The sequence below is a fragment of the Mirounga leonina genome, unplaced genomic scaffold (genome assembly GCF_011800145.1).
Source record: "Mirounga leonina isolate KUSES-001 unplaced genomic scaffold, KU_Mleo_1.0 Mir_200, whole genome shotgun sequence".
Classification (NCBI taxonomy): Eukaryota; Metazoa; Chordata; class Mammalia; order Carnivora; family Phocidae; genus Mirounga; species Mirounga leonina.
This window is the reverse complement of record NW_023270503.1, coordinates 10,720,295-10,748,075: the sequence shown is the minus strand read 5'-3', so window position 1 is coordinate 10,748,075 and position 27,781 is coordinate 10,720,295. Positions and strand designations below refer to the sequence as shown.

The 27,781-nt window shown below is 39.8% G+C and overlaps 1 protein-coding gene across 13 annotated transcripts in view; it reads right to left on the bottom strand.

Annotated features, from left to right (window-relative positions):
- Positions 1 to 27,781, bottom strand: part of ACACA (acetyl-CoA carboxylase alpha) — a 280,433-nt gene that overhangs the window by 174,375 nt on the left and 78,277 nt on the right. For 12 of the 13 annotated variants that reach the window (XM_035026634.1, XM_035026635.1, XM_035026633.1 and 9 more), the window contains 7 exons: positions 16,996 to 17,128; positions 15,568 to 15,706; positions 7,814 to 7,923; positions 6,922 to 7,003; positions 5,868 to 5,966; positions 4,280 to 4,386; positions 375 to 485 (listed from right to left, as the gene is read on the bottom strand). In XM_035026634.1, the coding sequence (XP_034882525.1) occupies positions 375 to 485; positions 4,280 to 4,386; positions 5,868 to 5,966; positions 6,922 to 7,003; positions 7,814 to 7,923; positions 15,568 to 15,706; positions 16,996 to 17,128 (781 nt within the window). Of the gene's footprint in view, positions 1 to 374; positions 486 to 4,279; positions 4,387 to 5,867; positions 5,967 to 6,921; positions 7,004 to 7,813; positions 7,924 to 15,567; positions 15,707 to 16,995; positions 17,129 to 24,935; positions 27,696 to 27,781 lie in introns of those variants that run through there. The other variant, XM_035026643.1, reaches the window with a different exon arrangement.

Genomic DNA, 27,781 nt, shown 5'->3' with positions numbered 1-27,781 from the left:
AGCGTCTCTTCCACATGCACCATACAGGGAAGAGCTATCTGAGAAACTGAGCACTTTTACATAGAGTGAGTAACTATTGTTTGAGTTATCTTAGTGAATAAAACCTTACACTGAACTGGACATTGCTAATAAGGAGGTAGGAGCTAGAGAGAAAGACTAGAGTACTTACAGAGAAAATTAAATATTTTCTGGACATCCAAATTATATGATGACTTATTATCTTCTATTTTATTGAGGTATAATTGATATACAACATTATATTAGTTTTTGGTGTACAACGTAACAGTTTATATATATACTGTGAGTTATATCATGTATCTCTGATATATCTCTGACATACATGTAAATTCAAACAAAAACAACTTGTATTCTACCTGTCTGAAAAGGTTAGGAAAGTCATCTGCATTGTTGACTTTTCTGATTCCTTTCCCTCCTCCTCCTTCTGAGGCCTTGATCATTACTGGATATCCAACTTCCTCCGCTGCCTTCAAGAAAAAAAGAGAAAAATGGAAATAAGAGTAGTATTAACAGGGAAGGAGAAAATTGGCACCTTCTCCCTTTAAGAATGCTGTCATTGGGGGAACCTGGGTAACTGACTCTTGATTTTGGCTCAGGTCATATCTTGAGCCCCATGTCGGGCATGGACTCTGCTTGGGATTCTCTCTCTCCCTTTCCCTCTGCCCCTCCTCCTGCTCAAATTCTCTCTTTCGCTCTCTAAATAAAAATAAATAAAATCTTTAAAAAAAATGCTGTTTTTGGTAGGTCCGAAAGTAGTAAAATAGAAAGGTCCTGAAGACATAGGTGAAAAAGAAAAGTAGTAACATAGGTGAAAAAAAAAAAAGTAGTAACAGTATTTGTAGCATTAGGTTGAACAAAAAGAAAGTGCCCTTTTTTTGTAGGTTAAAAAAAAAAATTGTTGAATACTGGCATTTTCATATGGTTCAACCTAAAATAATCCCATATACATCAAAAACAAAATAAAACTATATGTTTATGGGGCACCTGGGTGGCTCAGTCAGTTAAACATCCAACTCTTGATTTTGGCTCAGGTCATGATCTCAGGGTCATGGGATCAAGCCCCCATATCAGGCTCCCCGCTGAGCATGGAGTCTGCTTGTTCCTCTCCCTTTGCTCCTCCCCCCATTTGCGCTCTCTCTCTCTCAAATAAATAAAATCTTTTAAAAAACTTATGTATTTATATATGATTATGTATGCATTCATACACCCACATATCAGGGTATAAAAAAAAAGTCTAGGGCGCCTGGGTGGCTCAGTCGTTAAGCGTCTGCCTTCGGCTCAGGTCATGATCCCAGGGTCCTGGGATCGAGTCCCACATCGGGTTCCCTCCTTGGCGGGAAGCCTGCTCTCCCTCTCCCACTCCCGGGGCTTGTGTTCCTGCTCTCGCTATCTCTGTCTCTGTCAAATAAATAAATAAAATCTTTAAAAAAAAAAAAAAAGTCTAGAATATACATCAGTGGTGATTTCTAAAAGGAAGATGGGTAGATATACTTCTACTTTTTACTATATTTATTTCTCTATTATTGGAATTATAGTATGTAGGTATTCATGTATTACCTCTAATTTTTATTTTTAAAAAAGGTGTAAGTAGTTCACTTAATAAAATGCTGATGTTCCCAGTACAGCTTCTGACAACGTATAAGATTCAACAAATCAGAACTCCCGTGTATCCAGAAATTATTTTCTCACTCAACTTTTCATAAAAGATAAAAATAACAAGACACTAAAATATTAAAAAAAAATTAGAACACTAATTTTCAACACATACTCTAAATGCGGTTTTTGCATTTATAGAATTTAATAATGATCAGGTAACAATCCTAAAACTTTCTGGAAATTATTATATATCTGTTAAGGATGGAGCTAGTTAAATCAAGATATGTCCATCTATTAGAATACTGTGCAAGTATTAAAAGGGATGAGGTGACTTTTACATGTAACAATACAGAAGATGTCCAGATTGTATTGTTATGGCAAAAAGTAAAGTGGGGAAAAGTTAACCAAAATTTAGAATAACTAAGTCATTCCTTTGTTAAAACATTCCAGTGATTTACGGTTTCCATTATAACAATATCTAAACATGTACCAACAGAAAGAAGAGCATTTCAGATGTTGAATTAGTCGATTAAGTACAGTTCCATCTCTTCTAAAATTCTCTTACCTCTATTCACTTCTATGCTTATAAACGGAGGTAGCCTGATGAAATAATGTTATTAAAGAAAGAGCTATCACTGAGTGTTAAGTACCAAAGAATCAGCCACAAATGTGAAAAAGACTTAAAAAAATATATAGGGTAGGGGTCCCTGGGTGGCTCAGTTGTTAAGCATCTGCCTTCGGCTCAGGTCATGATCCCAGGGTCCTGGGATCAAGCCCCATATCAGGCTCCCTGCTCCGCGGAAAGCCTGCTTCTCCCTCTCCTACTCCCCTGCTTGTGTTCCCTCTCTCGCTGTGTCTCTGTCAAATAAATAAATAAAATCTTAAAAAAAAAAAAAAATAGGGTGGTCCACATGATGGCAGTAAGAAGGTAGGCCTTGTGTAAAAAGATATGAAGGCTCTAGGCACAGGTCATCCATTCAGAATTTTTTTTTTAAAGATTTTATTTATTTATTTGAGAGAAAGAGTGAGAGAGAGAGAGAGAGAGAGAAAGAGCACGAGCAGGGGGAGAGGGAGAAGCAGGCTCTCCACTGAGCAGGAAGCCTGATGTAGGCCTTGATCCCAGGACCCTAGGATCATGACCTGAGCCGAAGGCAGACGCCCAACCGACTGAGCCACCCAGATGCCCCTTTTTAGAATATTTTAGAAGAATTTTAATGTCATGAGGAAAATGCCTATACATAATAAAAAACAGGAAAAGAAACTAGGATTACTAAGTATATATACTAGCAGTATATATACTACTATATATATATATATATATATATACAGTAAGACCCTAATTTTATACTTATCATAATTATGAGAATCTATTAATAAAGATGATCACTACATGATAATAATATATACTATGAATCAAAAAAGGCTGAAATAAGATGTATGAATGTGTTATGAACATGTATCTATCTCTGGATGGTGGGTTTATGGGTGGTTTTACCATCATCTCTTTTCTGGCCTTCCAAATTTTCTACCAGAAATTTTTACATTTAAAATTATGATCAGGAAAAAAAAAGGAATTTCAATTGATAAGCAAAATAGCTAGTTCCTTACAAAGGGCTTCTACTCTTTTGCAAGTTACAGCAAATAGAGTATAGTGTTTGCAATTCAATTAGAAATAATTATTCAGGAGATTATGAGAGGCTTAACTTGAAATGCAAACAAAAGAGCAAAATTAGTTGAGCTTTCAGCATCCCTCTTGAATTTATAACATACAAAGTCAAACACAAGTAGTGTGTTTTTCTAAAATAGCCTCTTTCATCATCTACTTGGAAGCATAACCGACACTTCCAACTATTTAAAAAGTGAAAGGGGAACAAAATGGGGAGAACTATAAAAGAAAGAAAAGGCACTGTTGGGAGAAAGGATCTCCTTTTGCTTGGGTTCCTGTTTCTACAAGAATGGACAGTAATTAGACACCTTCAGCCTCTCTTGGCTCCCTCCCTCACCCCTCCCCAAGGAAAAAAGAGTGAATGGTGTGATTGGTCAGTTTGGAAGGAGGAACTGAGCATGCAGAGCTCAGCCTCTTGCCCTTTGGAATCAGCCCACTGCACAGAACATATGCTCTTAGTCAGCTCTCAGTGATACAAGAAGCTGAATGGTAAAAAGCTCTGTCTCTGCAGAGGAAAGTCTGTGGTTACTCAGCACTGCAAGTACCCAGTGAGTAAGCATGTTGAACTCGGGCGTTCAGTTTACACACTGAAGCCATTTTCACCAACATCTCCATTTGAAATAAAGCTGACATTTCTCTGTCTGCCTGGCTTCTTAGTTTTGAATTCAAGCAGGGGCAAATGTGTGTTGTGTGTCGCTCTGTCCCCTACCCCTGCCACCTCATACACACACTAACAGGTGGTAGAGAGCAGAATCGGTACTCCCTAAAAGCTCTGATTTAGCCACCTAAGAAATGTTCTGTCCAGGTGAGCAGCTTGCTTCAAAACAAATTTAAATTGTTTTTGTTAAATCTAGGTTACTTCCTTACTCTATAAACTGTATCTCCGGTTCTTACAACCCCAATGCCATCATGGGTGTATATCATGAACCAGGCTACAAATTACTTTGTGACTCTAACTGGTCAGTTGAAAGACATCACTCCCTAGAGTTCGTAACCTACCTTCAGCCCATCATCCACATCCTTCACATAACCTTTTTCATATAATTCCTGGGGAACATTTAAGATACGTTTTGAAAAATCATTTTCATGCCAGTCCACATGAAGACCTGTAATAGATAACAGTGACTTAAAAGCTGCTAAAAAAGCTTCTGTTCTTGTCAGTTTTCTGCTATTCCTTCTTTAAAATGCTCTAATATTTATCCAAAATTGAGGGTAAATGTGAGAAAGAACGATGGCATAAAAACCTCATTAGTCCTTGGGGTTAACGATATTTAGCTCTAGCAGGAGCTGGCAACTTGGGTTCTGACCCTGGAAGAAGTCAGGAGAGCTAATAGGGAGGAAACTTATAAAAATGCAAGGACATACAAGACACACACACAAAAAAAGTCAGACTTTTCACAGCAACTCAGCAGGCAAAATACCTTCGATTTGTGTGTTCAGGCCTGCACCAGGGCCAGAGGTCTGGGAAATAATTCAATCTTTATGAGCCCTTAGAAATGGAAATGGCGGTTTTATAGGCCTCAGCAGAGTCATGATTCCATGTTCCCTGAATGTCCCTGTACTCAGCCACAAGGGGAATGCTATAGTCTCTCCATTCAAACAAGAACAAATTCAACCTTTTATTTTAAACTGTTTGACCCAGCAGGTCTGGAGAGGATATTGCAATCCCCCTGTAGAGCCAGAATAACAAGAGTTCAAATCTGTTCAGCCTCAAGACAATGGTCATTCCCATTTAAAAAAGGTTTTAGAGTATGTCTGCTCCCTGTGCTGGAGTACTAAAAAAGGCAAGTTCATACTGTTATCAGCTACAATGATTCACACAGCACTCTTTAAGGGATTAGTCAAGTATAAATCATTTTAAGAAAAATTGTATTCTTCTGTATGCCTGGAAGAAAGATTGACTATTGCCCTCATTTTCTGCATCAAGGGCAAAGGAGAGGTTGAATGGTATTGAACAGGCAAAGCAAATCATCAATAGATAGTGGGCTGACATTAAGAAAACACTGGCAGGCAAATATGTGAATAAGTGGGTTTTTAGGTTTTTCTTAGTGATCCAGGTCACCTGCCAGGCAGGTTCAAAGGCCTAATTCCGCCAAAGTCCATCTCTGACAAAGATTCTAGCCTACCCAGAGCAGATCCCAATCTACAGAACCATATGAGTTTTCCTAGAGTTTCTCCAAGTTCAAATTAAGTCCCTAGATCACTTAAATCACAGTTTAGCATCTGTGCACCTGGTACAAAATTTATATTCCTAAGACATGATAAAATCACAGGTGTATTAATTAAGCTAGGAAATACAAGATAGCATAAATCAACCTCGATTCTATTTCTTATCACATATCCGAATACATTTTTTTCCTTTTTTAATTTAAATTCAATTAGCCAACAAATAGTACATCATTAGTTTCAGATGTAGTGTTCGATAATTTATCAGTTGCATATAACACCCAGTGCTCATCACATCACATGCCCTCCTTAATGCCCATCACCCAATACATTTTAAATAAACTTAACACCTAGGCCACAGTCCCAAATACCTACTGAGCTTTTCTGCACTTCAAAATACAAACAAGAAGTATTTTCTTACCACTGCCACTCCAGGGAAGAGTTGGGATACCTGCAGTTTGAGCCACTATGGAAGATGCAATCTTATCCCCCAAAGCCCACATGGCCTGGCTTGGAGGACCTAAAAACAAGAGAAGAACCCTGACTGTAACATTTTGGCCTCATTTCTGTCACACAGAGTTTTGTCTTCTATATAATTATTTTTGTATTTGTCTTATCTCTCCCTATATTACATATCATGGAGATCATGAACTTGATTAGGGGAATTACTATGTTATGACTCAACCAAATGTAGTAAGCTCTTAGCATACAGAGTTCAGTATATATACTGAATTAAATTCCTAACAAATCTAACAGATTTTATCATCGTTCATGATCCAACTTGACCAGATTATCAAAGTCTTTTTTTTTTTCTTTTTAACAAATCCTAAATTAAGGACTACAAAGTTTGGGGTTCAAGTCTGAAATATGCCCTCCTTGGTCTTAGGGGAATCCAAAAGGAAGATTTATCTTTAATAGGGTTTACAAAACATAGTCATCATTGTGGAAGGTCTCTGAGACAGAGACAGAAACACTTTGAGCCATATACTCTTGATTTCTCTCTCTGCTATAGGAGAGCAGGAAAGTCAGAAGAAACAGCACTCACTTGCAAGAATATAACCTATATAGTTAAATGTGAAGGTGCTGATTCATATTTAAGGGCACAGTGCTAGGGTATCCTAATACTCAATTAGTTCTGCTATATAAAAAGAGGTCCTTTCTCCATATATTTTCTTAAAATTAATGGCAAAGTTTTAAAAGGCCAGTGTTTTAGAAATCAGAGCCTTCTCCTTATCTCATGGAAAAGAACCTGGGGACAGAAAAGACAAGATGAAGAAAGATAAGTAGGATGAAAGAAATAAGGAAGAGAAAAAAAGGAAAAAGGAATGAAGAGGATTACTCTGGGAGTTGCTAATTGAGGAAGAATAAGAGCCCAGTGCATGTTAAACAGAAGAAAAGCAGAATATAGATTGGAATACAGGCAAAACTGACAGGGAGAACCAGAAAGACAGGAAGAGTATGTCAGAAAGCCTTACCCATGAAGGCGATGCCATTTTTCAAAAGAAGTTCTGGGAGTTTGGGATTCTCAGAAGCATGACCCCAGCCAGCCCACACTGCCTATAAGGGAAGATAATGATTTGTTCTTAAAATTCATACTAAAAAAATACATGATCAACTGTATTACTCTCTACCAAGACTGACCCTACTCCATGAGGTACAATGACTCCACAAGAGCTGAACGCTTAATTCAGCTTCTGTGCTTGATTCTTGGCAAACTTTTTACAGAACAAGAATAAGCAGTCCACTGTGGCAAAACCTCTGAAGAGGTCAAAACCAAGTTGAAGTTGATATTAAGATCCAGCTAGTCTTGCTGCTCTTTAGGAAACTCAATTCATAGCCTTTCCACTAGACTCTATAGAGCCCTTTCTAGAAATATTGGTTTTCTTTCACAGATTCAATTACTTTGGTCACCCAACTCCACATTTATATCTAGTGGTTATACTGCCATATAAATCTCTAGTTTTTTTCTCTCTGGGCTTAAGGACATTTACACTAAATTTCCTAACACAATATAATAGGGAAGAAATAATCTGCTTCTACACCACCATATTCTGAGGTAAGAATATTCCATTGGAATCAGGAGCTTTTACTTACTTGAAATAGTTTGAAGGTAAAATGGATAACATAAATAATCTCTGAAAGACCGTTACAAACCTTCTGTTTGTATTATGTTTACTTTATTTTTGACTCATTCATTTTTTTCCATCTTTCTTTTCCTAATCTGCTATATCCCGTATAAAAAAGCTTTTATCAAACTTTCAACAAAGATGCTTTATATAAAATTTAAACTTCTTCTCTGGATAGCCCCTTGCATCTAACAGTCAAATGGCTAAATCTGGTTTGAAAGGACACACTGGCATCTCTTACTTGTACTGGAATCCTTTTTGCAATATCAAGAATTAATTCCACATTTGCATAGTTGTTGTTGTTTGGTCCTCCTGGCACTGGCACATAGTGATCTGCCATCTTAATGTATTCTGAAAATGCAAGCAAATTAATAGAGAAGACATGCTTTATTTTCAGAAATATAACAGCAGAGCAAAACTCTGTAAAGGACAGATACCATCACAGGTGACGACAGGACAAACTGTGTTAATGGGGTAAGTCCCAGGACCATTTAGTTAGAGGCTCTGACTTTATGAAGTCACAGGCACTAACATGTGCTAATCTCATATTTAGGAAGCTCTTATACTAAAACAACAGTTCTCAAACATTTCATTATGTAACCTTTTAGAAAGGTCTTTAAGATGTCTGTATCGAGGATGGCACTTAGAGGCCCCTGTACAATTATTCTAGTCTGATAAAAAGTTTTAGTCCTGACAGTCTTTATCGTCAACTTGCACTGTACTCTGAGAAAGCCCTTTTACTGGTGCAGAGCCAGGACAAACTGGGAAGGGAGGGGAGATCCTGAAGGGCTTGCAGACTGGCTGAACAGGAAAGGTCAGTTACAGGCATCTACCAAGTACTTGAAGAGAGTTTATCTGGAATGTTGGAGATACTGCATATTTGAAAGACACTTTTAAAAGATACCTTCTTTTGCTCCCTACATTTTTTTTGCCCAGGGTCCCCCGATGTCTCTCTCTTCCTATTCTGGCAGCAACTGTAGAAGAGCAGCTAAGGGCACAGTGACTATACTAAGCAGTTTACATATATTATGTAATACTCAAAATGCCTACAAGTGACAGGTATTATTGGCACCTAGTTTACAGGAAATTGGCTTGGAGCAGTCAAGTAACTTGCTCAAGGTCCATCTCTACCATATTTATTAATGCTTCTTCTACCTTGTTCTTAATTTTTAAAGGTTTCATGTCCTTCTAAAAAAAAATTTCAAAGTAAGATACAAAGGCCTTAAGTTTGTTCAAAAGAAAGACAGGTTTATTGTTCTCTTTGACAATAAAAGGGAGAGCATGTTAATTACAAAAAAAAAAAAAAAGGTAATATATCAGGATGTAATGCTATTTTTTAACAGCTAAAATCACTCATTCTCCCACCACTCAAAGATAATCAGTTCATGCTTTGTTGTACTAGAAACCAAAAACTGTTAACCAGTCTAACAATATATTGTGGGTATCTTCCCATACATGACAAAAAAGGTATACTTGATAATATATATATTTAACATTTTAGATATATTTAATATATACTTGATATTTCAATGGATGTCTACTATTCCATAATGTCACAATAGTCCATAATTCATTTAACCACTAACTTATTGTTGGACATATGGGTCATTAATAATTTGGAAAATATTAAAATAATGCAATGATGAATATCCTTGTACTACTGTCTAATTATACCCACAGGATACATTCCTAGAAGTACAAGTACTAGGTCAAAAGGTTTCCACCGGGGGCACCTGGGTGGCTCAGTCGTTAAGCGTCTGCCTTCAGCTCAGGTCATGATCCCGGGGGTCCTGGGATCGAGCCCCACATCGGGCTCCCTGCTCCACGGGAAGCCTGCTTCTCCCTCTCCCACTCCCCCTGCCTGTATTCCTGCTATTGCTGGGTCTCTCTGTCAAATAAATAAATAAGAATCTTAAAAAAAAAAAAAAGGTTTCCACATTTTCACTTGATCTTAGCCAAAAGGCCGAGAAGCGATAAGGTTTCCACATTTTCAAAGATTGAATCACATTAGACTCTCATCAGCAACATGGATGACAAATTATCTGTACTCTAATCTAAATTAGATATTATCACTCATTTATTTTTTTTAAGATTTTATTTATTTATTTGAGAGAGTGAGCAAGAGAGAGCAAGAGCGGGCAGAGGGAGAGGGAGAGGGAGAAGCAGGCTCCCCACTGAGCAGGGAGCCCGACGCGGGGCTCGATCCAGGCTCCTGGGATCACGACCTGAGCCCAAGGCAGACGCTTAACTGACTGAGCCACCCAGGTGCCCCTTATCACTCTTTTAAATTTTACCAGTCTTATAAACTAAAAAATCCCAATCGACTACTGTTTTGGTTTGCATTTCTTTGATTACCATTAGTATCAAATTTCTTCTCATGTGTTTATTGTTCCTTTTTCATTCTTTTATTAACTACCTAGTTCATGTTCTTGGTTCGTTTTCTACTAAAGGGTGTCATTTTCTCTATTATAGGTAGACACTCTTTGCTGCAAAATGTTTTTCCAGATTACTATTTGTCTTTAACTTTTCTTTCTTTTTTTTATTTGCTAAATAAAAATTTTTATATAGTCAAATCCATCTAACTTTTCTACTGTGGTTTAGTCTTTTCTGAAGTTCTGTAGCCCTGGGTACAGAAAAAAAAAGTTACATTAATTGCTGACCTACAACACACATGCACATGCACACAAACACAGTCTACAAAGGTACTGTGGTCAACAACCAACAACGGTTCAGAGTTCTACACCTATCAGTTTTCTATTCTCATGATTGCAGACCCTTAAGGGAAGCCCTGGTAAATAGAAGAAGAAAGCACATCTTATTCACACAGCTTGGACTTCTTCATCGTCTCCTGGTTCCCACAGTTGCCATAATTACCACCAGATATGCTAAAGAATACTCACAAATGAACAAAACTTCCCACAAAAGAGAATCCTTGGTTCTTTACCACAGATTACACTAATCATCCACATCTCCAACTTTCCCAATAATGAGCATAACATAAAAATATGCACCTGGGTTGATTATTACCACCTCATTTAACCTGTCAAGTATGCCTGCTCCCCCCCGCCCCACTCCAGGTCTCAGAGGATAAAGTCCTCTCCTCATGTGTATAACCAACTCTTCCATAAGCCGCCTTCTTCATAATCTTTTAAATTACAAAAGTAATTTGTGTTTTACACTGGATTCCTATGTGACTGCACAGTGGTACAAGTTTACTAAAACTCATAGAACTGTGAACTTTTTATGGCACATAAATTATATTCAGGAAAGGTACTAAAATAATTAACATAATAGAAAAGTTAGAAAAAAGGAAAAATCATCCAAAATACTAATTCCTTAATTCAATACCACTAGTATTATAATCCTCCTGAAGTTCTACTTTTCAAATAACTTTTAAAGAAATCGTAAAATTGTATAAACTCTTTGTAAAAAAGTTAGAAAAAGCAGAAACAGAAATAAAAACACCCCAAAATACCACCCTGAAAGACAACTAGTATTGCTGTTGGTATATGCCATTATACCTTTGTTTTTCTGACTATATGCAATGTATTTATTCCCTATTATTATGTCACCCTATAGCTAACTTTTTTCTTTACAACAGTGATGGACAGACACATTATCTGTTCCCATGATCCCAGTTTCCAGGTCTTCATACCTTAAGGAATCCCCCTCTCCTTGGGTGTGAGCAGATCTATGACTTGCTTCTAGCCAAGAGAATATGGCAAGGACAGGGAGCTGTCACTTCTATAACATTACATAAGAAAGTAACCGATCTTACTAGAAGACTCTCCCTTGCTGGCTTTGACGTAGCAGGCAGTCATTTTGGGATGGCCCACATGACAAGGAGTCAAGGGTAGTTTTTTTTTGCCAATAACCAGCTAAACATTCAGGCCCTCAGTCTAACAGCCCATAGAAAACTGAAAGCTGCCAACAAGCACCTGAGTTTGAAAGTAGGTCCATCCCAAGTCAAGCCTCAGATGAGACTGCAGATCCAGGTGACAACTGATTGCAGTCTTATGATACCTGAAGCAGAAGACCCAGCTAAGCCACATTCTGACCTACAGAAACTGTGAACTAATGACTTGCTTTAAGCTACCAAGTTTATGGTAATATTGTTACACAAAAATAGATAAATAATGTAGCAATTTATTAGACTGCATTTTAGACCAACAAATGTTATTCCACAACATTATTTTTTAATGTCTGCATGGTACTTCACAGAATTGGTGCACATTTTATGTAACTAATCCACTCATGTTGGACACTTAAGTTACTCCCCCAGTTTCTCTTTTTTTTTTTTAAAGATCTTATTTATTTGTCAGAGAGAGCACGCACAAGCAGTGGGAGCGGCAGGCAGAGGGAGAGGCAGGCTCCCCGCTGAGCAGGGAGTCCAATGCGGGACTCGATCCCAGGACCCTGGGATCATGATCTGAGCCAAAGGCAGATGCTTAACCGACTGAGCCACCCAGGCGTCCCAGTTTCTCATTATTTTAAGTAACACTATAATGAAAATATATCTTTGTATGAATACATCTGCCCCATTACTGATTTTTTTTTTAAAGATTTTATTTATTTGACAGAGAGAGACACAGCGAGAGAGGGAACACAAGCAGGGGGAGTGGGAGAGGGAGAAGCGGGCTTCCCGCCGAGCAGGGAGCCTGATGCGGGGCTCGATCCCAGGGCCCTGGGATCACGACCCAAGCCGAAGGCAGACGCTTAATGACTGAGCCACCCAGGCGCCCCCCACTACTGATTTTTTTGTTCCTCAGAATAAATACCAGGGAATATGCTTATTTTTGTCCACTTGTGCTCTAGACCACATCCCCTTCTACCTCCTCCAGGTCCCTATGCACTTCCACTCCTTTCCTTCTTTGGTTCCTTCCTCTTGAACTACAAACATTCCCAAGTCTCTTTCGCTCTTAAAAATAAAAATCCTCCCTAACCCTGGATTTCACTTGAGTTACTACCTTTTCTTCTTCCCTTCTCATTCAAAATTCTTTAAAAAAAAAATCTGTCTATATTGGCTATCTCCATGTCACTTCCCATTCATTCCTTAACGTCCTCTATTATCTGCACATTCATATTGTTCCACTGAAACTATTCTTGCAAACGCTACCATGATTTCCTAATTACTGGACAGGTTCTATTCCTACTTCATTGGATTGCCGACTCATTTGGCCCTTCCTTATGGAAATTCTTTTCCTCTCTTCTGTTTCTTCTGTCTCCAGTCATCTTTTCTCAGCACTGTTTATGGGCCGATCTTCCTGAGTCTATCCCTAAAATTTTACTCGTCTATAAAATTCACCCTTAGCCCTCTTCTTTTCATTTTCTATCTGTTCTTTGAGCTTGGGGGTAGTGTTAACTACTATATGTTTGCTGATAATGTAGACTCTTAGTCTCCAGCTCTCATTATTTCTAAATTCTGGAAGGATATATCCAACTTTTTACAGGATTTGTAGGATTTGCTTATACAGAAGTACCCAAATCTCATTTGTCTACCCCCACAAAGAACCTTCCTCTTCTGGCTACGTTATTATTTTGCCCTTGTTGATGATACTGGCATCTGCCTCGTCAACCAAATTAGAAACCTAACAGTAATCATCAACTCTTCCCTCTATCACCAAATCTTGCTAATTTTACCTCCTAAGCCTCTAAACCATCCCTTTCTTCTCTCTTCTCAGCCTCATCATGTTCTGTAGTACTGCCTTCCACAAATGGATCTTCCAAGATGCTATCTGAATTGTCCATCTAACTGCTTACGTTTCAAGAAAAGAAAAAGTACCTTTAAGAGATACACACTGAGGGGCGCCTGGGTGGCTCAGTTGGTTAAGCGACTGCCTTTGGCTCAGGTCATGATCCTGGAGTCCCGGGATGGAGTCTCATGTCAGGCTCCTTGCTCAGTGGGGGGTCTGCTTCTCCCTCTGACCCTCCCCCCTCTCATGCGCTCTCTCTCTCTCATTCTCTCTCTCAAATAAATAAATAAAATCTTTAAAAAAAAAAAGAGAGATACACACTGAAATACTTACAGATGAAATAATATATCTAGGATTTGTTTCAGAAATTATGTGTGGAGTGGGGAGGAGGTGAAAGTAAAGATGAAACAAGATTGACCATGAGTTGATAACAGATGATGCTGGATGATAGGTAAATAAGAAGGGATTCATTATACTCTTCGACTTTTGAATTGTTAAAAACAACAACTAATCCATTTAAAATGCCAATCCTTTAATGTCCAACACACACACACACACACACACACACACACACACCCCTAAAAAAATAAAGTCTATGCTCCTGAGGATAAAAATCAACGCCCTCAGGCACTGGGTGGCTCAGTTGGTTAAGCAACTGCCTCCGGCTCAGGTCATGATCCTGGAGTCCCAGGATCGAGTCCCGCATGGGGCTCCCTGCTCAGCAGAGAGTCTGCTTCTCCTTCTGACCCTCTTCCCTCTCATGCTGTCTGTCATTCTGTCTCAAATAAATAAAATCTTAAAAAAAAAAAAAAAAAAATCAACGCCCTCCTTGAGAAATATTAGCTCACATCTTAAACTTTAACAAGTATACTTGTAGGTTCCAGCAAACCATTGTGTCATGCCTTCATACATTTGCATAGACTGTTCTTTTCTACCTGGAAAGCCCTGCCTGGAATGTCATATTGACTGCTTCACTAATCCTTGCTCATTCTTGGCTAGGCGTAACTTCTTTTAGAGAGCATTCTCTTAACCCTGCTATCAAGAGCAGGGGTTAGAGGTAAGATGCCTCAGCTCTGTGTTCTCACAGTACCCTGTGCATATTTGTATTATAACACTTACCTCACTGTATTGAAATTATTTGTTTCCTAGAGCAAGATCACATTTTATTCAACTATGGGTCTCCGTGTTCACTGAGTAAATAAATAAATTAGTAGGAAATAGATGAGGAAAAAGAAATCATGCAAGGTAGTTTTATGTTTATCACAGACAATTTCATCTTTATAAGTATCCAGTATATTAGACATTATCATCTTCCTTTTACAGATACAAAAATTGTGGTTCAGAGATGTTAAAGGGTCAAACTAAATGATTTTACATAATAACATGCTTTCCAATAAAATGGTATCTTATGTTTCTAAATAAGATAATAATCCCTACTCCTTAAGAATAGTCTTAACATCATTGTCTCAATAGAGAGAGAACATACACAGACCAAAATAGGTTTAAAAAGATAGCTCCTTAAAGAGCTAGTGTTATCTGTGGGTACTCTACCTTAGAGATTATACCTTCGCAATAAAAAGTACGGAGAGGAAAGACTAGCCATATTGTCTCAGCTATCCTAACAGTCTTTATCGACAACTCTCAGATGGAGGGCCATCTGAGGAGAGAGAATATGCAGAAAAGCTTGCAGGATAAAACCCACTTGGGTTCCTCAGAAGGAGGGTAAAAAATAATCTTAACCCTAAGATTCTCTAAAATTCAATGTAGCTTAGCTTGTAAGTGAAATAGCCATTTCCTTCAAAATCTTTCCACTTACACATGCTAAAGTATATAGCTTAGCAAATACTTGTCACTAGAAGGGCAGACCTGGAAACCCCAAAAAACACTGGTTAAATGTCCACTTATTTTTACTTAGAACACAGGTGACTGTGTTGAGGTTAAATATAGTACAATCACTTGTATATGCCTATTATTGACACTTTTTTAAAGCGAAATCCTTGGGTTTGGGAATCCCCCTAAGTTAACATTCTCCTACTTAAGACTTTGCTATTCCAATGCTTTATGCTCATGGGTGATGCTTTCCTTTTTTTTAAGATTTTATTTATTTGAGAAAGAGAGTGAGAGAGAGCACAAGAGTTGGGTGAGGGGCAGAGGGAGAAGCAGACTCCCGGCTGAGCAGGGAGCCCGATGCAGGGCTCGATCCCAGGACCCTGGGATCATGACCCAAGCCAAAGGCAGACGCTTAACTGACTGAGCCACCCAGGCACCCAAGGGTGATGCTTTCTTAATGCTAATCACTCACCTGCATTGGCTTTCAGGTCTTCAGGTGTTACCATAACAACAAATCGGATTGCACGTTCATTTCGAAACATCTCGTAAGACCATCGACGGATAGACCGCATGCATTTCACTGCTGCAATGCCATTGTTGGCGATAAGCACCTGGGAGAGTGAGGGGACGGGAATTGGAGAGAAAAGTACAAAAGGCAGGCAATGATCAAGGAAAAGGCAGATCTACATTTCTGTAGATCTGTTTTTCTCTGAAAAGCCAGATTTGCAATTAGGAATTTGTGTTGCTATGTCTAGGCAGTTAGGAACCAGCTCCCACATAATCAAGGGATATTTTAAAATGTTAGCTAGGCAAATACTTTAATATGTGCCAGCTAAAAGTTACTGCTTTCTATCTTCATTTCTTCAAGGGGAAAATCACAATTTTTCAAATCTTGTGAGTTGGTAAATTATTCTACCATACCTGTTACTAGGCAAACAGAAGACAAACTTCAGAGGAATGATGTATTATTAAGGAATGGGGGACGACTAAACAGTGTAATGTCACGCACTATTCCCTGTTGTATTAAACAAGGTGCAGAGTCCTGAACAGGCGTAAGAACGCTGCCACCAACCACTCTCTCTCTCCAAAATGCTGAACCCTAAATGCCTTAGAACTGTAGAGACTGCCTTACAAAGAATGGTCACAAGAAAAAGCGTGGAAGAACCAATGATCCTGAAATGTCTCTGTAAACAAATCTCTCCTGACCTATCTTGCAATCATGGCCCCAGGATAACAGAGGCTAGGAGATACACAATCTGATTATCAGATTGGACACCACTGGAGCAATACTCCTAAAGTGGGAGTATAGGTCCCCACGCTTTATTCTCTTAATCACTGCGAGCTCTTTCAGCCAAGTCGTCCTTTCAGCTCGGACATGGTTTAGATAAAAGGGGCACAGAACTACTCCTAACATTTCAAAATATTTGTAATCTCTTTAGGTACTTCATACGTTGTAGTCCCTCCAAACACCTCAAATATCTGCTGGAAGCCATTAAATTGCAGTGCATCAAACTATTCAGGCCTTCTGTTCTGAAACTCCCTCCACTCCCTTAGCTCTTGCTCCAATGTGGTGACGTATCTCTTCACCACTACCCCATGAGTTAGTCGGTTTCTCATACCCTCTGAGTGGGGCAGCCCAACCCCATAAAACTGCAAGAGCTTTTAAAAAAGAACTTTTTGACCACCACTTCATCTTTTTAATTACCCCTGCCTAAATTATCAGTGGTATATACACAGAAAATGGTGAAATTCACAGGACTATGGAGGTAGAGAGGTTAATTCTGCAGAAAGAGGCAGTCTCTGAAAATCCAAGTATCAGTTTTGAGCAAATCTAGACAACAAGTCTAGGCATTGAACCTCATGAGATTTTGAAAAAATAATTCAGCAAGTTATAACTTACCTTCTCAATCACTTTATTCCCCCCAAAACGAGTAACAAATTCTGCTGGAGAAGCTACAGTGAAATCTCGCTGAGAGTCTATTTTCTTTCGGTCTCGACCTTGCTTTACTAGATGCAAGCCAGACATGCTGGACCTGTAAAAATAGAGAAAGCATGAAAGTCTATAGATAGGATTTTTTTCACACTGTCTATCTCCCCTGGAGATCTGCTTTTCACGACCATACTTACAACAGCATTTCCAACTGCACCCTTGTGAAGACTGCACGCTGACAGATCACATACTTTTTGAATAGAGGAGGAAAAGAGAAAAGTCTTTGCTTGTGGAAATTTAAGAAAAAAAATTAAGTGTTCTTGAATAAGATAATATTAAGGCTTACGAAAAGATGCCATCACAAAGAGATAGGTAAAAGACAGGATGAACTGAGATGACAGAGATAATAAGAGACTGGGAAAGCTAAATAAACAGCAAGGCTGTTGTTGGATCATGATTCTGGCACACAGATGACTTTCACCTTTGTATCTCCAGCCTCCATTTTTCTTTTCTTTTTTTTTTTTTTCAGTCTCCATTTTTCTTATGAAACTGAACTTTTAACTGCCTACTAAGCATTTTATTTCTGTATTCCATATGCTTTTCAAAATCAGTAACTCCAAAACCAGATACTTTACAAGGCAGCATAATAGATCGTATTTCATTGATTAGAAGACACTCCTCCTTAAAAAAAATTAAAAAAAAAAAAAAAACTTTAAAAAAATATCTGAAATTGGGAGTGCCTGGGTAGCTCAGTCGGTTAAGCCTCTGCCTTCGGCTCAGGTTATGATCCCAGGGTCCTGAGATCGAGCCTTGTGTTGGGCTGCCTGCTCAGCAGGGAGTCTGCTTCTCCCTCTCCCTTTGCCCCTCCTCCCCCACTTGTGCTCATGCTCTCTCAAATAAATAAAATCTTAAAAAAATATATCTGAAATCGATATGTATCTTACAACTGATGGTGCGCTTTAACTGGCAGAATTTTTTTTTTCCTCAGTGGTACATACAATAATGGTGCCTCTAACAATCAATGGTGTGTTAAGGATAGATGAAATACATAGCAGAAACAGCATAGGTTTGAGTTTAATCCAGATCTGCCCACTTAATAGCTCCAATGATCTTAGCAAGTAATTTAACCTTGCTCAGCTTCAGTTTTCTCTTTGCAAAATACACATAATATACAGTGTTCTGGTTATTTACCTACTGTCTCTCGGCTCCAACCCCATCCTTTTACACTCTGCTCTGTGATGACAGAGCTAAGACTGCAAAACTGTTCAGTTCTGCCAATGGGAAGGCGGGACAGTAAGAATAGGGATTTCATTCTTGTTTTCCAGCTTTTAGCATCATTGCTCCACAGTAACAGAGAGTTAATTCTGGCCTCTAGAATCTTTCAACGTTCCTGGTGAGGGCCTCATTGCATCCCTTAGAGGTACCAGGAGCAGCAGATGATGGCTCCTTGGCAGAGTCCCAGCCTTTCCATGCTCACGCAGCCTCTGGGCTGTGCTGCCTGGGCCTATCGATCAAGGACCTGTCCGGCCAGGCTTCCATCTGCTCTAAGCACCAGCTACTCAAAGCTTCCTCTCAGAGGTGCAAGTGCTGGCCCCCAGGGGCCTTCCTTCAAGCTCCTGTGTTCTGGTAACCCTACCTCTTCCTTTTTGTTCTCCCAGCCTTAGGGGTGGTAGCTACTTCCTGCAAGTATTAATTTTTTTTTTAAGTTTTATTTATTTATTTGACAGAGAGAGCACAAGTAGGCAGAGCAGTAGATAGAGGGAGAGGGAGAAGCTGGCTTCCCGTGGAGCAGGCAGCCTGATGCGGGGCTTGATCCCACGACCCTGGGATCATGACCTGGGCCGAAGGCAGATGCTTAACGACTGAGCCACCCAGGCGCCCCTGCAAGTATTAATTTGAGGCTACTTCAGAAAACACCCAAGTCACCAGTCCTCACTATTGAATGCCCACTGTTTATAATACTTAAGGCAGTTTCTCTTTCCCTGACTGGACCTTGACTGACAGACCCTCTTTGAAAAGGTGTTTTGGGGGTTCAATGAGATAACAGCTATAACTAAGCACTTGTATACACTGTTCAGTGGACAGCTGTTTTCTTATTCCCACCTTTTCTTCCTTTCTCCTGCACTCTAACCTTGATGCTGCAGTAATTTCTTTTCAAACTATGGGAAGCCTGAGTGGCTCAGTCGGTTAAGCGTCTGCCTTCGGCTCAGGTCATGATCCCGGGGTCCTGGGATCGAGTCCCGCATTGGGCTCCTTGCTCAGTGGGGAGCCTGCTTCTCTCTTTGCCTCCTGCTCCCCCTGTTTGTGCTCACTCTCTCTCTCTCTCTGACAAATAAAATTTAAAAATTTTTTAGGGGCGCCTGGGTGGCTCAGTCATTAAGCATCTGCCTTCGGCTCAGGTCATGATCCCAGGGTCCTGGGATCGAGCCCCACATGGGGCTCCCTGCTCAGCAGGAAGCTTGCTTCTCCCTCCCCCACTCCCCTTGCTTGTGTTCCGGCTCTCACTCTCTCTCTCTCTGTCAAATAAATAAAATATTTTTTAAAAATCTTTTTAAAAAAATTATTTTCAAAATAAAAGGGTATGATTAAAATCTTCCCACACACACAAAAAAACCAGATCCAGATGGTTTTAAAAGATAAGTTTTTTCAAACTTTTAAGGGCAGTAGTCTACCAAACTTCCAGACAATAAGAAGTGAAACTCCTCAGGCGCCTGGGTGGCTCAGTTGGTTAAGCGACTGCCTTCGGCTCAGGTCATGATCCTGGAGTCCCGGAATCGAGTCCTGCATCGGGCTCCCTGCTCGGCAGGGAGTCTGCTTCTCCCTCTGACCCTCTTCCCTCTCGTGCTCTCTGTCTCTCATTCTCTCTCTCTCAAATAAATAAATAAAATCTTGAAAAAAAAAAAAGTAAAACTCCTCAGCTAGAGTAACACTGATACCAAAACCAGACAAGTATGTCACATAACAGGAAAAGTCCAGGTGCATTTTTTTCGTGACTACAAATGCAAAATTCCTAAATATAATATTCTAAATAGTAGGGTACTGGTGCAAGGATGGGTAAAATATTAGTAAAAAAACATTACTCCACGACCAAGTTGAGTTTGTCCCAGGTATGCAAGTATTGTTTAATTTTAGAAAATCCATAAATGGGGGCACCTGGGTGGCTCAGTCAGTTAAGCATCTGCCTTCAGCTCAGGTAATGATCCCAGGGTCCTGGGATCAAGCCCCACATCAGGCTCCCTGCTCAGCGGGGAGCTTGTTTCTTCCTCTCCCCTTACCCCCCTCCCTCCCGCTCATGCTCTCTCTCTCAAATAAATAAATAAAAATCTTTTTAAAAAGTACATAAAGGGGCATCGGGGTGGCTTAACTGGCCTTCATTCGGCTTGGGTCATGATCTCAGGGTCCTGGGATTAAGCCCCGCATCAGGCTCCCTGCTCAGCGGGGAGCCTGCTTTTCCCTCTCCCTCTGCCTGCAGTTCCCCCTGCTTGTGCTCTCTCAATCTCTCTCTCTCTGTGTCAAATAATAAATAAAATCTTTCAAAATAATAATAAATAAAATTTTTAAAAAAATTTAGAAATCCATAAATGTAACACTGTGTGTTAGATTTCCCAGCAAGTGCAATAAAATGAAAAAAATAATAAATTAGAGGCATTAGGATTGCAAACAAGGAAGTTAAATTGTCATTATTTGTGAGTGATATAATCGTTTACAGAGAAAACACAAAAGACTCTGCAAATTATTAGAAATAGGAGACTTCAGTCAAGTATCCAGATTAATATACAAGAACTCCAAAAATATTATATAAAGAAGACTACAGGGGTGCCTGGGTGGCTCAGTCGTTAAGCGTCTGCCTTCGGCTCAGGTCATGATCCCAGGGTCCTGGGATCGAGCCCCGTATCGGGCTCCCTGCTTGGCGGGAAGACTGCTTCTCCCTCTCCCACTCCCCCTGCTTGTGTTCCCTCTCTTGCTGTGTCTCTCTCTGTCAAATAATAAATAAATTCTTTAAAAAAAAAAAAAAAGACTACAGATTATAAATTTAAAACATATCATAAAGTTAAAACAACTAAAATTATACACATTTTTGGAAGATACATAGAGTTACAGTAAAACTACATAAACAGGAAGATAAAAGAATATGATGAACATGTGATTAAGGAAAATGATTATCTGGGTGGAAGAATGCAGGGAGAAGCGCTGAGGAGGAGAGACCATATGGTTGGATGAGGTGATGGCCAGGGATCAACCTTTGTTTTAGGTGATGGGTTTTCAAATTCTTTTCACATTATTGTTTTAAAGACTGCAATAACTAACCAAATAAATAAATAATAGTAGGCCACAAATGGACCAATGAGTGTGCCAGGAAGGATGTTACATAATTCTATACACCTAAATTTAAACACACACACACACACACACACACACACTCCTCAGAGATCAGCTGTCAGTTATTTAAGGAAGGACTGAAGGGACAGGTAAGTTATAACTTAGAATCATTAAGGAGCTGGGGCACCTGGGTGGCTCAGTTGGTTAAGCAACTGACTCTTGATTTTAGCTCAGGTCATGATCTCAGGGTCATAAGATGGAGCCCCCGTGTTGGGTTCTGCACTCAGTGGGGAATTTGCTTCAGATTCTCTCTCTCCCTCTGCTCATCCCCCACCCCCTCACTCCTGCTCTCTCTCTCAAATAAAAAATAGGGGCGCCTGAGTGGCTTAGTCAATTAAGTGTCCGACTCTTGATTTGGGCTCAGGTCCTGAGCTTAAGCCCTACATCAGGCTCTGTGCTCAGCAAGGAGTCAGCTTGAGATTCCCTCTCTCCCTCTGCCCACCCCTCTAAAATAAACAAACAAATCTTTAAAAAATAAAATAGAAAGTAAATCTTAAAAAAAGAAAAGAATCAGTAAGGAGCTACCTGAGTTTAAGACAAGAAAGGAAGCAAAGCATTGATGAAATTAAAGTGGAGAAGGGATTGGTCATAAGATTTAATCAATAGTTTAGAGTGCTCTGAGGATCATTTATCATCAAAGCAGGGAGAAAAACAAAAACCTGTCTTACTGGGGCGCCTGGGTAGCTCAGTTGTTAAGTGTCTGCCTTTGGCTCAGGTCATGACCTCACGGTCCTGGGATAGCCTCACATCGGGCTCCCTGATCATCAGGGAGCTTGCTTCTCCCTCTGCCTCTGCCGCCCCCCCTTCCCCCCGCTCATGTCATCTCCCTCTTTCTCTCAAATAAATAAATAAAATCTTTAAAAAAATTATTTATTTGGGGCACCTGGGTGGCTCAGTCATTGAGCATCTGCCTTTGGCTCGGGTCATGATCCCGGGGTCCTGCAATGGAAGCCTGCGTCAGGCTCCCTGCTCGGCTGGGAGCCTGGTTCTCCCTCTCCCACTCCCCCTGCTTGTGTTCCCTCTCTAGCTGTCTCTCTCTCTCTCTGTCAAATAAATAAATGAGATCTTAAATAAATAAATTATTTATTTATTTCTTTGACAGAGAGAGAGAGCATGGTCCGGGGTGTGCCCCAATAAATAAAATCTTTTAAAAAAAAAATCTTACTTTTAATGAAGGGATCCTTCACATAGGCATATTCTGAAGTAAGGCACCATGCTGAAAACAAGAGGATCAGGTATAAAGAGAGAATAGATCTCAAAATCTTTACCACTCACCTATCTTTTCTCAGGAAGCTATTAGAGAATGTTGTCATCCAAAAGGATGGAGTAAGCCAAGAAAAAGGAAAAGAAGGGACGTAAGAAACAGAGGAGCTAATAAAGAAGAGAAGAAATTCCCTAGGTGACAGTTCAAATCAGAGGACTGGCTGCTCCAGGAGGGATGCCTCTGTGAAAACAGTGGACAGATCACCTGTTGTATTTACCCACAGAAAAACAAAACTTGGTGTGTGTGATTTATATGTATGTTTTGTTTATACATGTGTGTATATATGATTGTTTTATATATAAAAAACAGTAAAGGGGGGGCGCCTGAGTGGCTCAGTCGGTTAAGCGTCTGCCTTCGGCTCAGGTCATGGTCCCAGGGTCCTGGGATCAAGTCCCACATCGGGCTCACTGCATGGTGGAGAGCCTGCTTCTCCCTCTCCCTCTGCCTGCCATTCTGACTATCTGTGCTCTCTCTCTATCTCTCTGTCAAATAAATAAATAAAATCTTTAAAAAAATAAAATAAAAATAAATAAAAAAAAAAAACAGTAAAGGGGCACTTGGGTGGCTCAGTCATTAAGCATCTGCCTTCAGCTCAGGTCATGATCCCAGCGTCCTGGGATCGAGTCCCACATCGGGCTCCCTGCTCCACGGGAGGCCTGCCTTCTCCCTCTCCCACTCCCCCTGCTTGTGTTCCTGCTCTCGCTATCTCTCTGTCAAATAAATAAAATCTTTAAAAAAATTAAACAAATTTAAAAAATAAAAAACAATAAAAAACAATAAAACAGTGTTATATAAAAATGCTTTTATATACATAAAAATCATTTTTATTATATATATGTTATATATATATAGCTTTAATGCTTTTTATTTATTTGACACCCAGTGGAAGTTCCGCTTGGTTTTCCCCCTAAAGGGTGGAAGAGGTCAAATGAAAAGGAAAAGGAAAGGATAACTGTTCTAAAGATAAATTTTGTCAACTCAGTGTTTATTGCTTATTTTCTGTTTCCACCAAGGTCCAGTTTAATTTTCAGGCAATATTTTTTAGAATAAGAACTCTAGACTGCAAAAACAAGCAAATAAAAAAAGATAACGGAGGAGCCCTTACTGACTGCTATCAAGCCCATCATTCAGGTCTTTGATGTTAATCCTCTGATGGACATGCACAGACCTGCAAGTGGCTTGAAGACGGCCAAGAAGGCCTGATTCACTTCCTCCTCAGCCCCAAGTTCTAGGGACAGGAAGAAGAAAGACCCCCATGGGGGGGTGGCGGGCGGAGAGCTTGGCACCCTCCACAACTCCAGTCCAGCTGCCCACCGTCACATTGTAAGGCAATGGCAGCAGGTACCTTTCCCGGCCCCAGAGACACATTTTTCTTTTTTACTGCAGCACTTTATTTCCTCACACAATGACACGTTGCTGGGGCCTAATGTTCTCACATGACAGTAGAAAACCAAAATTTGTTGTCATCTCTTAAAGAATTGAGAATTGTGTACAAAAACCTTACATAAATTAAAAGGATGAATAAATTTACAGTTGTAAATGCAAACCGTTTTCCAACTCAAGGCAATTAACAACCCACGGTGTTCTGGCAGGAAAACGTCGGGTAAAAAAGGAAAAGTGGGTCCTAAGGTTCGGACGTTCCCCACCCTGTTAGACCAGCAAGACAGAAATGACAACTCATTCAGAACTCTTGCCAGCCTCTAGAGAAATCCTGGAATAGGCAGCTCTTAGACATTAATACCCTGCACAGATCAAGAACCTCATGGTCTTGCAGATTCTCCAATCAATGGATTTCTCTTCCATCAATGTGTCCAGAGACATATTTTTAAGAAGTTTTCTCAAAACTATCCTCCACGGGATGCTCATATACTACACAAAAACTACACAGAATTGATAGCTCCCTTTGCAGTAGGTGAAGAGACATCACTCTTGAAAAACCAGCCCAAGCCGGTGAGCAAATCAGGCACAGACTGAGATCCCTTAACGAGAGAACAGCACAGCAAGGTCCTCGTAGGGGTGCTTGTTTTCAGCGTGGCTACAATATCACACACGTGCGTGGGTAGCTTTGATTCAAATTCTGAATGTAAAAGAAAGGCTTTGAAATCCAGGAGCAAATATGGGAGTTTTTATTCCTTTCCTTTAAAATAAAAAGGTTTCTTATAGATACAAAAAAATCAAATTTCCCCTAAGATCCAGGGCTTAGCTGTCAATGACTTACTGGTTTTTAAAGGTATATATTGCCCAAATATGGCACCCTAAAACTTACCTTTGAAGCATGTAATATCTCATCTCCTTAATTTCCTCTGCAGAACCCTCCATATCAAGATGGCAAAGGAATGGAAGATTTTTTCTTCGGGTTTCAGCCTTGTAAACACAAGCTGCAGTCCGTCCTCCTGTTGCAGGTGCTTAAAACCCAAGAGGACAAGAGATACAGTGCCTTCTGCCTACTTCTTGGCCCTGCTTCAGTCAGACTGGAGTATTCCTGATGGACTCAAACTACAGCCTTTTTGTCTACTTTGTCCCCAATTTCCGTATTTCCCCACCTTTCCTCCTTTTTAAATTTTCTCCCTCAACTTGGTTCACACACAGAATTGATTTCCCAAGGGGACTAAGAGGAGAGGGGGAGGAATATAAAACCTTGTATAACTAGAAGATAGATCTTAGCTCTGCATTAGCCACAGCAAACATGTTTCAACAACGGTCACTTTCTTCTGACAGTCACCAGAGAAAAGCTCCACAGTCTCTCCTGGCTGCCAAGAGCACATGACAGGGAGGGCCCCAGGCAAAAAGAACGTTTACAAGGACGACTAAGTCAAGAAAATAATGGGGTCATGAAATCCAGAGGGAGGACAGCACACAGTCTAAGTAGGCAATTTCTGAGATCCAATCAAAACAAATAATACGGATTATCAGCTTGCAAGAACGGGGAAAGCAGGTCAGGAGGTAAAGAAAGCAAGTAGAAAGGACAGGACATGCCACTACTAAGGAACTTTGAATAAAGTCGGAGCCACAATTCTAATTTTCAGGCCAAAGTAGTGATACATGCATGCAAAAACCTTTTTTAAAGTTACAAGATCTGAGATTTTCTTCATGCAAACTTGAGAGTAAGAACGGAGCTGGGACAAATGGGACATAGAGAAGATGTGGACAAAATCCTTGAAAAGAAAAGGGGCCCAGACAAATACTTTAGACACAGAGGTCTAACCCAGATTAAGTAGGGTAGGAAAAAACTCTATCTAGAAAGGCTACTGGGACACGTATATTGGTATAAAAGCAAATCTGCCAGATAGATCCCTTAAATAAAATAAACAGTGGCTGAATGTTAAAGTCCTACTTTAGCTTCTAATAAAACTGTTGTTAATGATATTGCTCCCTTGTAATGGGAGAGACTCCAACAGCTAGAATCTACAGAACAACAACTTGCTATGATAAGTTCTCGGGAAGAATATAATTCACCAGAATAATGTGGTAACCTGATTCATGCACCACAGAAAAATTCTTTCCCACCAAAATGCAGGATAGGAATAGTTAATCATCTGATGCCAACTATGCTAAGAACCTATTAATCTTCCAGAAAAACCCTCCAAAACAGAAGTATACAAATAACTTGGAGCAGAGATAGAAGATAAATGATCAAATAGAAAAGAGATGATTAAGGCAGACAAACCCTGATCCTTGGGACATTCGGATGACCCGACCTGAAAAGATTCAATCAGGCCACTCAACATGACCATCAGCCATAATCGAAAATGTACGTCCTGGGTTGTCTTCTGGTCTGCACCACTTCGCATCATTCCTTACACACTATGCCAAGGTCTGATAAAGTTAGTCAAGTTTACTTTTTTTTCCTTTGAAGAACCAAGCTGATGCAGAGGAGCCCTCCTATCTTTATGACTCTTCAGAATAATGTGTCTCAAAAAATAGAGCGCTGAGGTCTTTGTTCAGAACAATTACAGTGACCACAGATGTAGAAGCAGTTCGATTTTACACATCTAAGCGTCTCCAGATGTAGGCAGTTCCCAAGAGAATCATGCTCTGCCTTTGTTATATAATAAGGTCAACATCCAAAAACCAAATAAAGCCCGGTGTATAGAGTAAAGCAGGCTACTCTGCACTCGATTTTATCAGAAAAATATACTAAAAAGGTACACTGAATAATCGAGTTTGTGCTTCCTTTCACCAGAGGGATCTTTCTAAAGCAACCAAACACTAACACAGCACACCCAGATCCAAAAACAAAGCTTGAATTTCTCATCTTTTATGGATGCTGCTCACAATCCTCTGTAATATTAGAACACGAGAAATAAAAAAGCCACATTCATTCCTCCCAATTCAAAGCATCCCCGTTTTCGTCTACCATGAATAGAGAGTGTCCAAAGCAGACACATACCTGGCACAACATCCAACCAGAAGCCCACAGTGATCCCAGCATTGTAACATGCCAAGCACCGAGGATGACGTGGCGGTTTATCCAGCAGACAGTTATGCGTGAGCTGGCGTGATTGCAATGCAGTCTGAGTTATACTGCAGCCCACACTGCGAGAGACTGTTTTACGCTGGGCTTTTCCAGGCAGAGAAACCTTGGATCAAGGATAGTCCTCTTTTGCAAATCAACTCACCCAATACAAAAGGGTTAGTTGTGGACTCTAAATTCTGTTCTTCTGATCTATATGCCTGTCCTTGCAGCAATGCCACAGTGCCTTGAAAACTATGGCTTTACAGCAAGTTTTGAAATCAGGTAGTGTAAGTCCTCTAACTTTGCTTTCCTTTTTGAAAACTGTTTCGTCTATTCTAGGCCCTTTGGGCTCTCATGTAAATTTTACGATCAGCTTGTCAAACTCTAGAAAGAAAAAAAAAAAAAAGCCTGCTGGGATTTTGATACGGACTGTGAGTTTACAGATCAATTTAGGGAAAACTGCCATCTTGACAATACTGAGTTTCCCAATCCCTGAACATGGACTGTCTCTCCATTTATTTAGGTTTTTAGTTTCTCTCAGCAATGTTTTATAATTTTTAATACTCAATTCTTATACTTCTTTTGTTAAATATATTCCTAAGTATTTTCTTTTTGATGCCATTGTGAATGAAATTATCTTCATTTCGTTTTTTGCT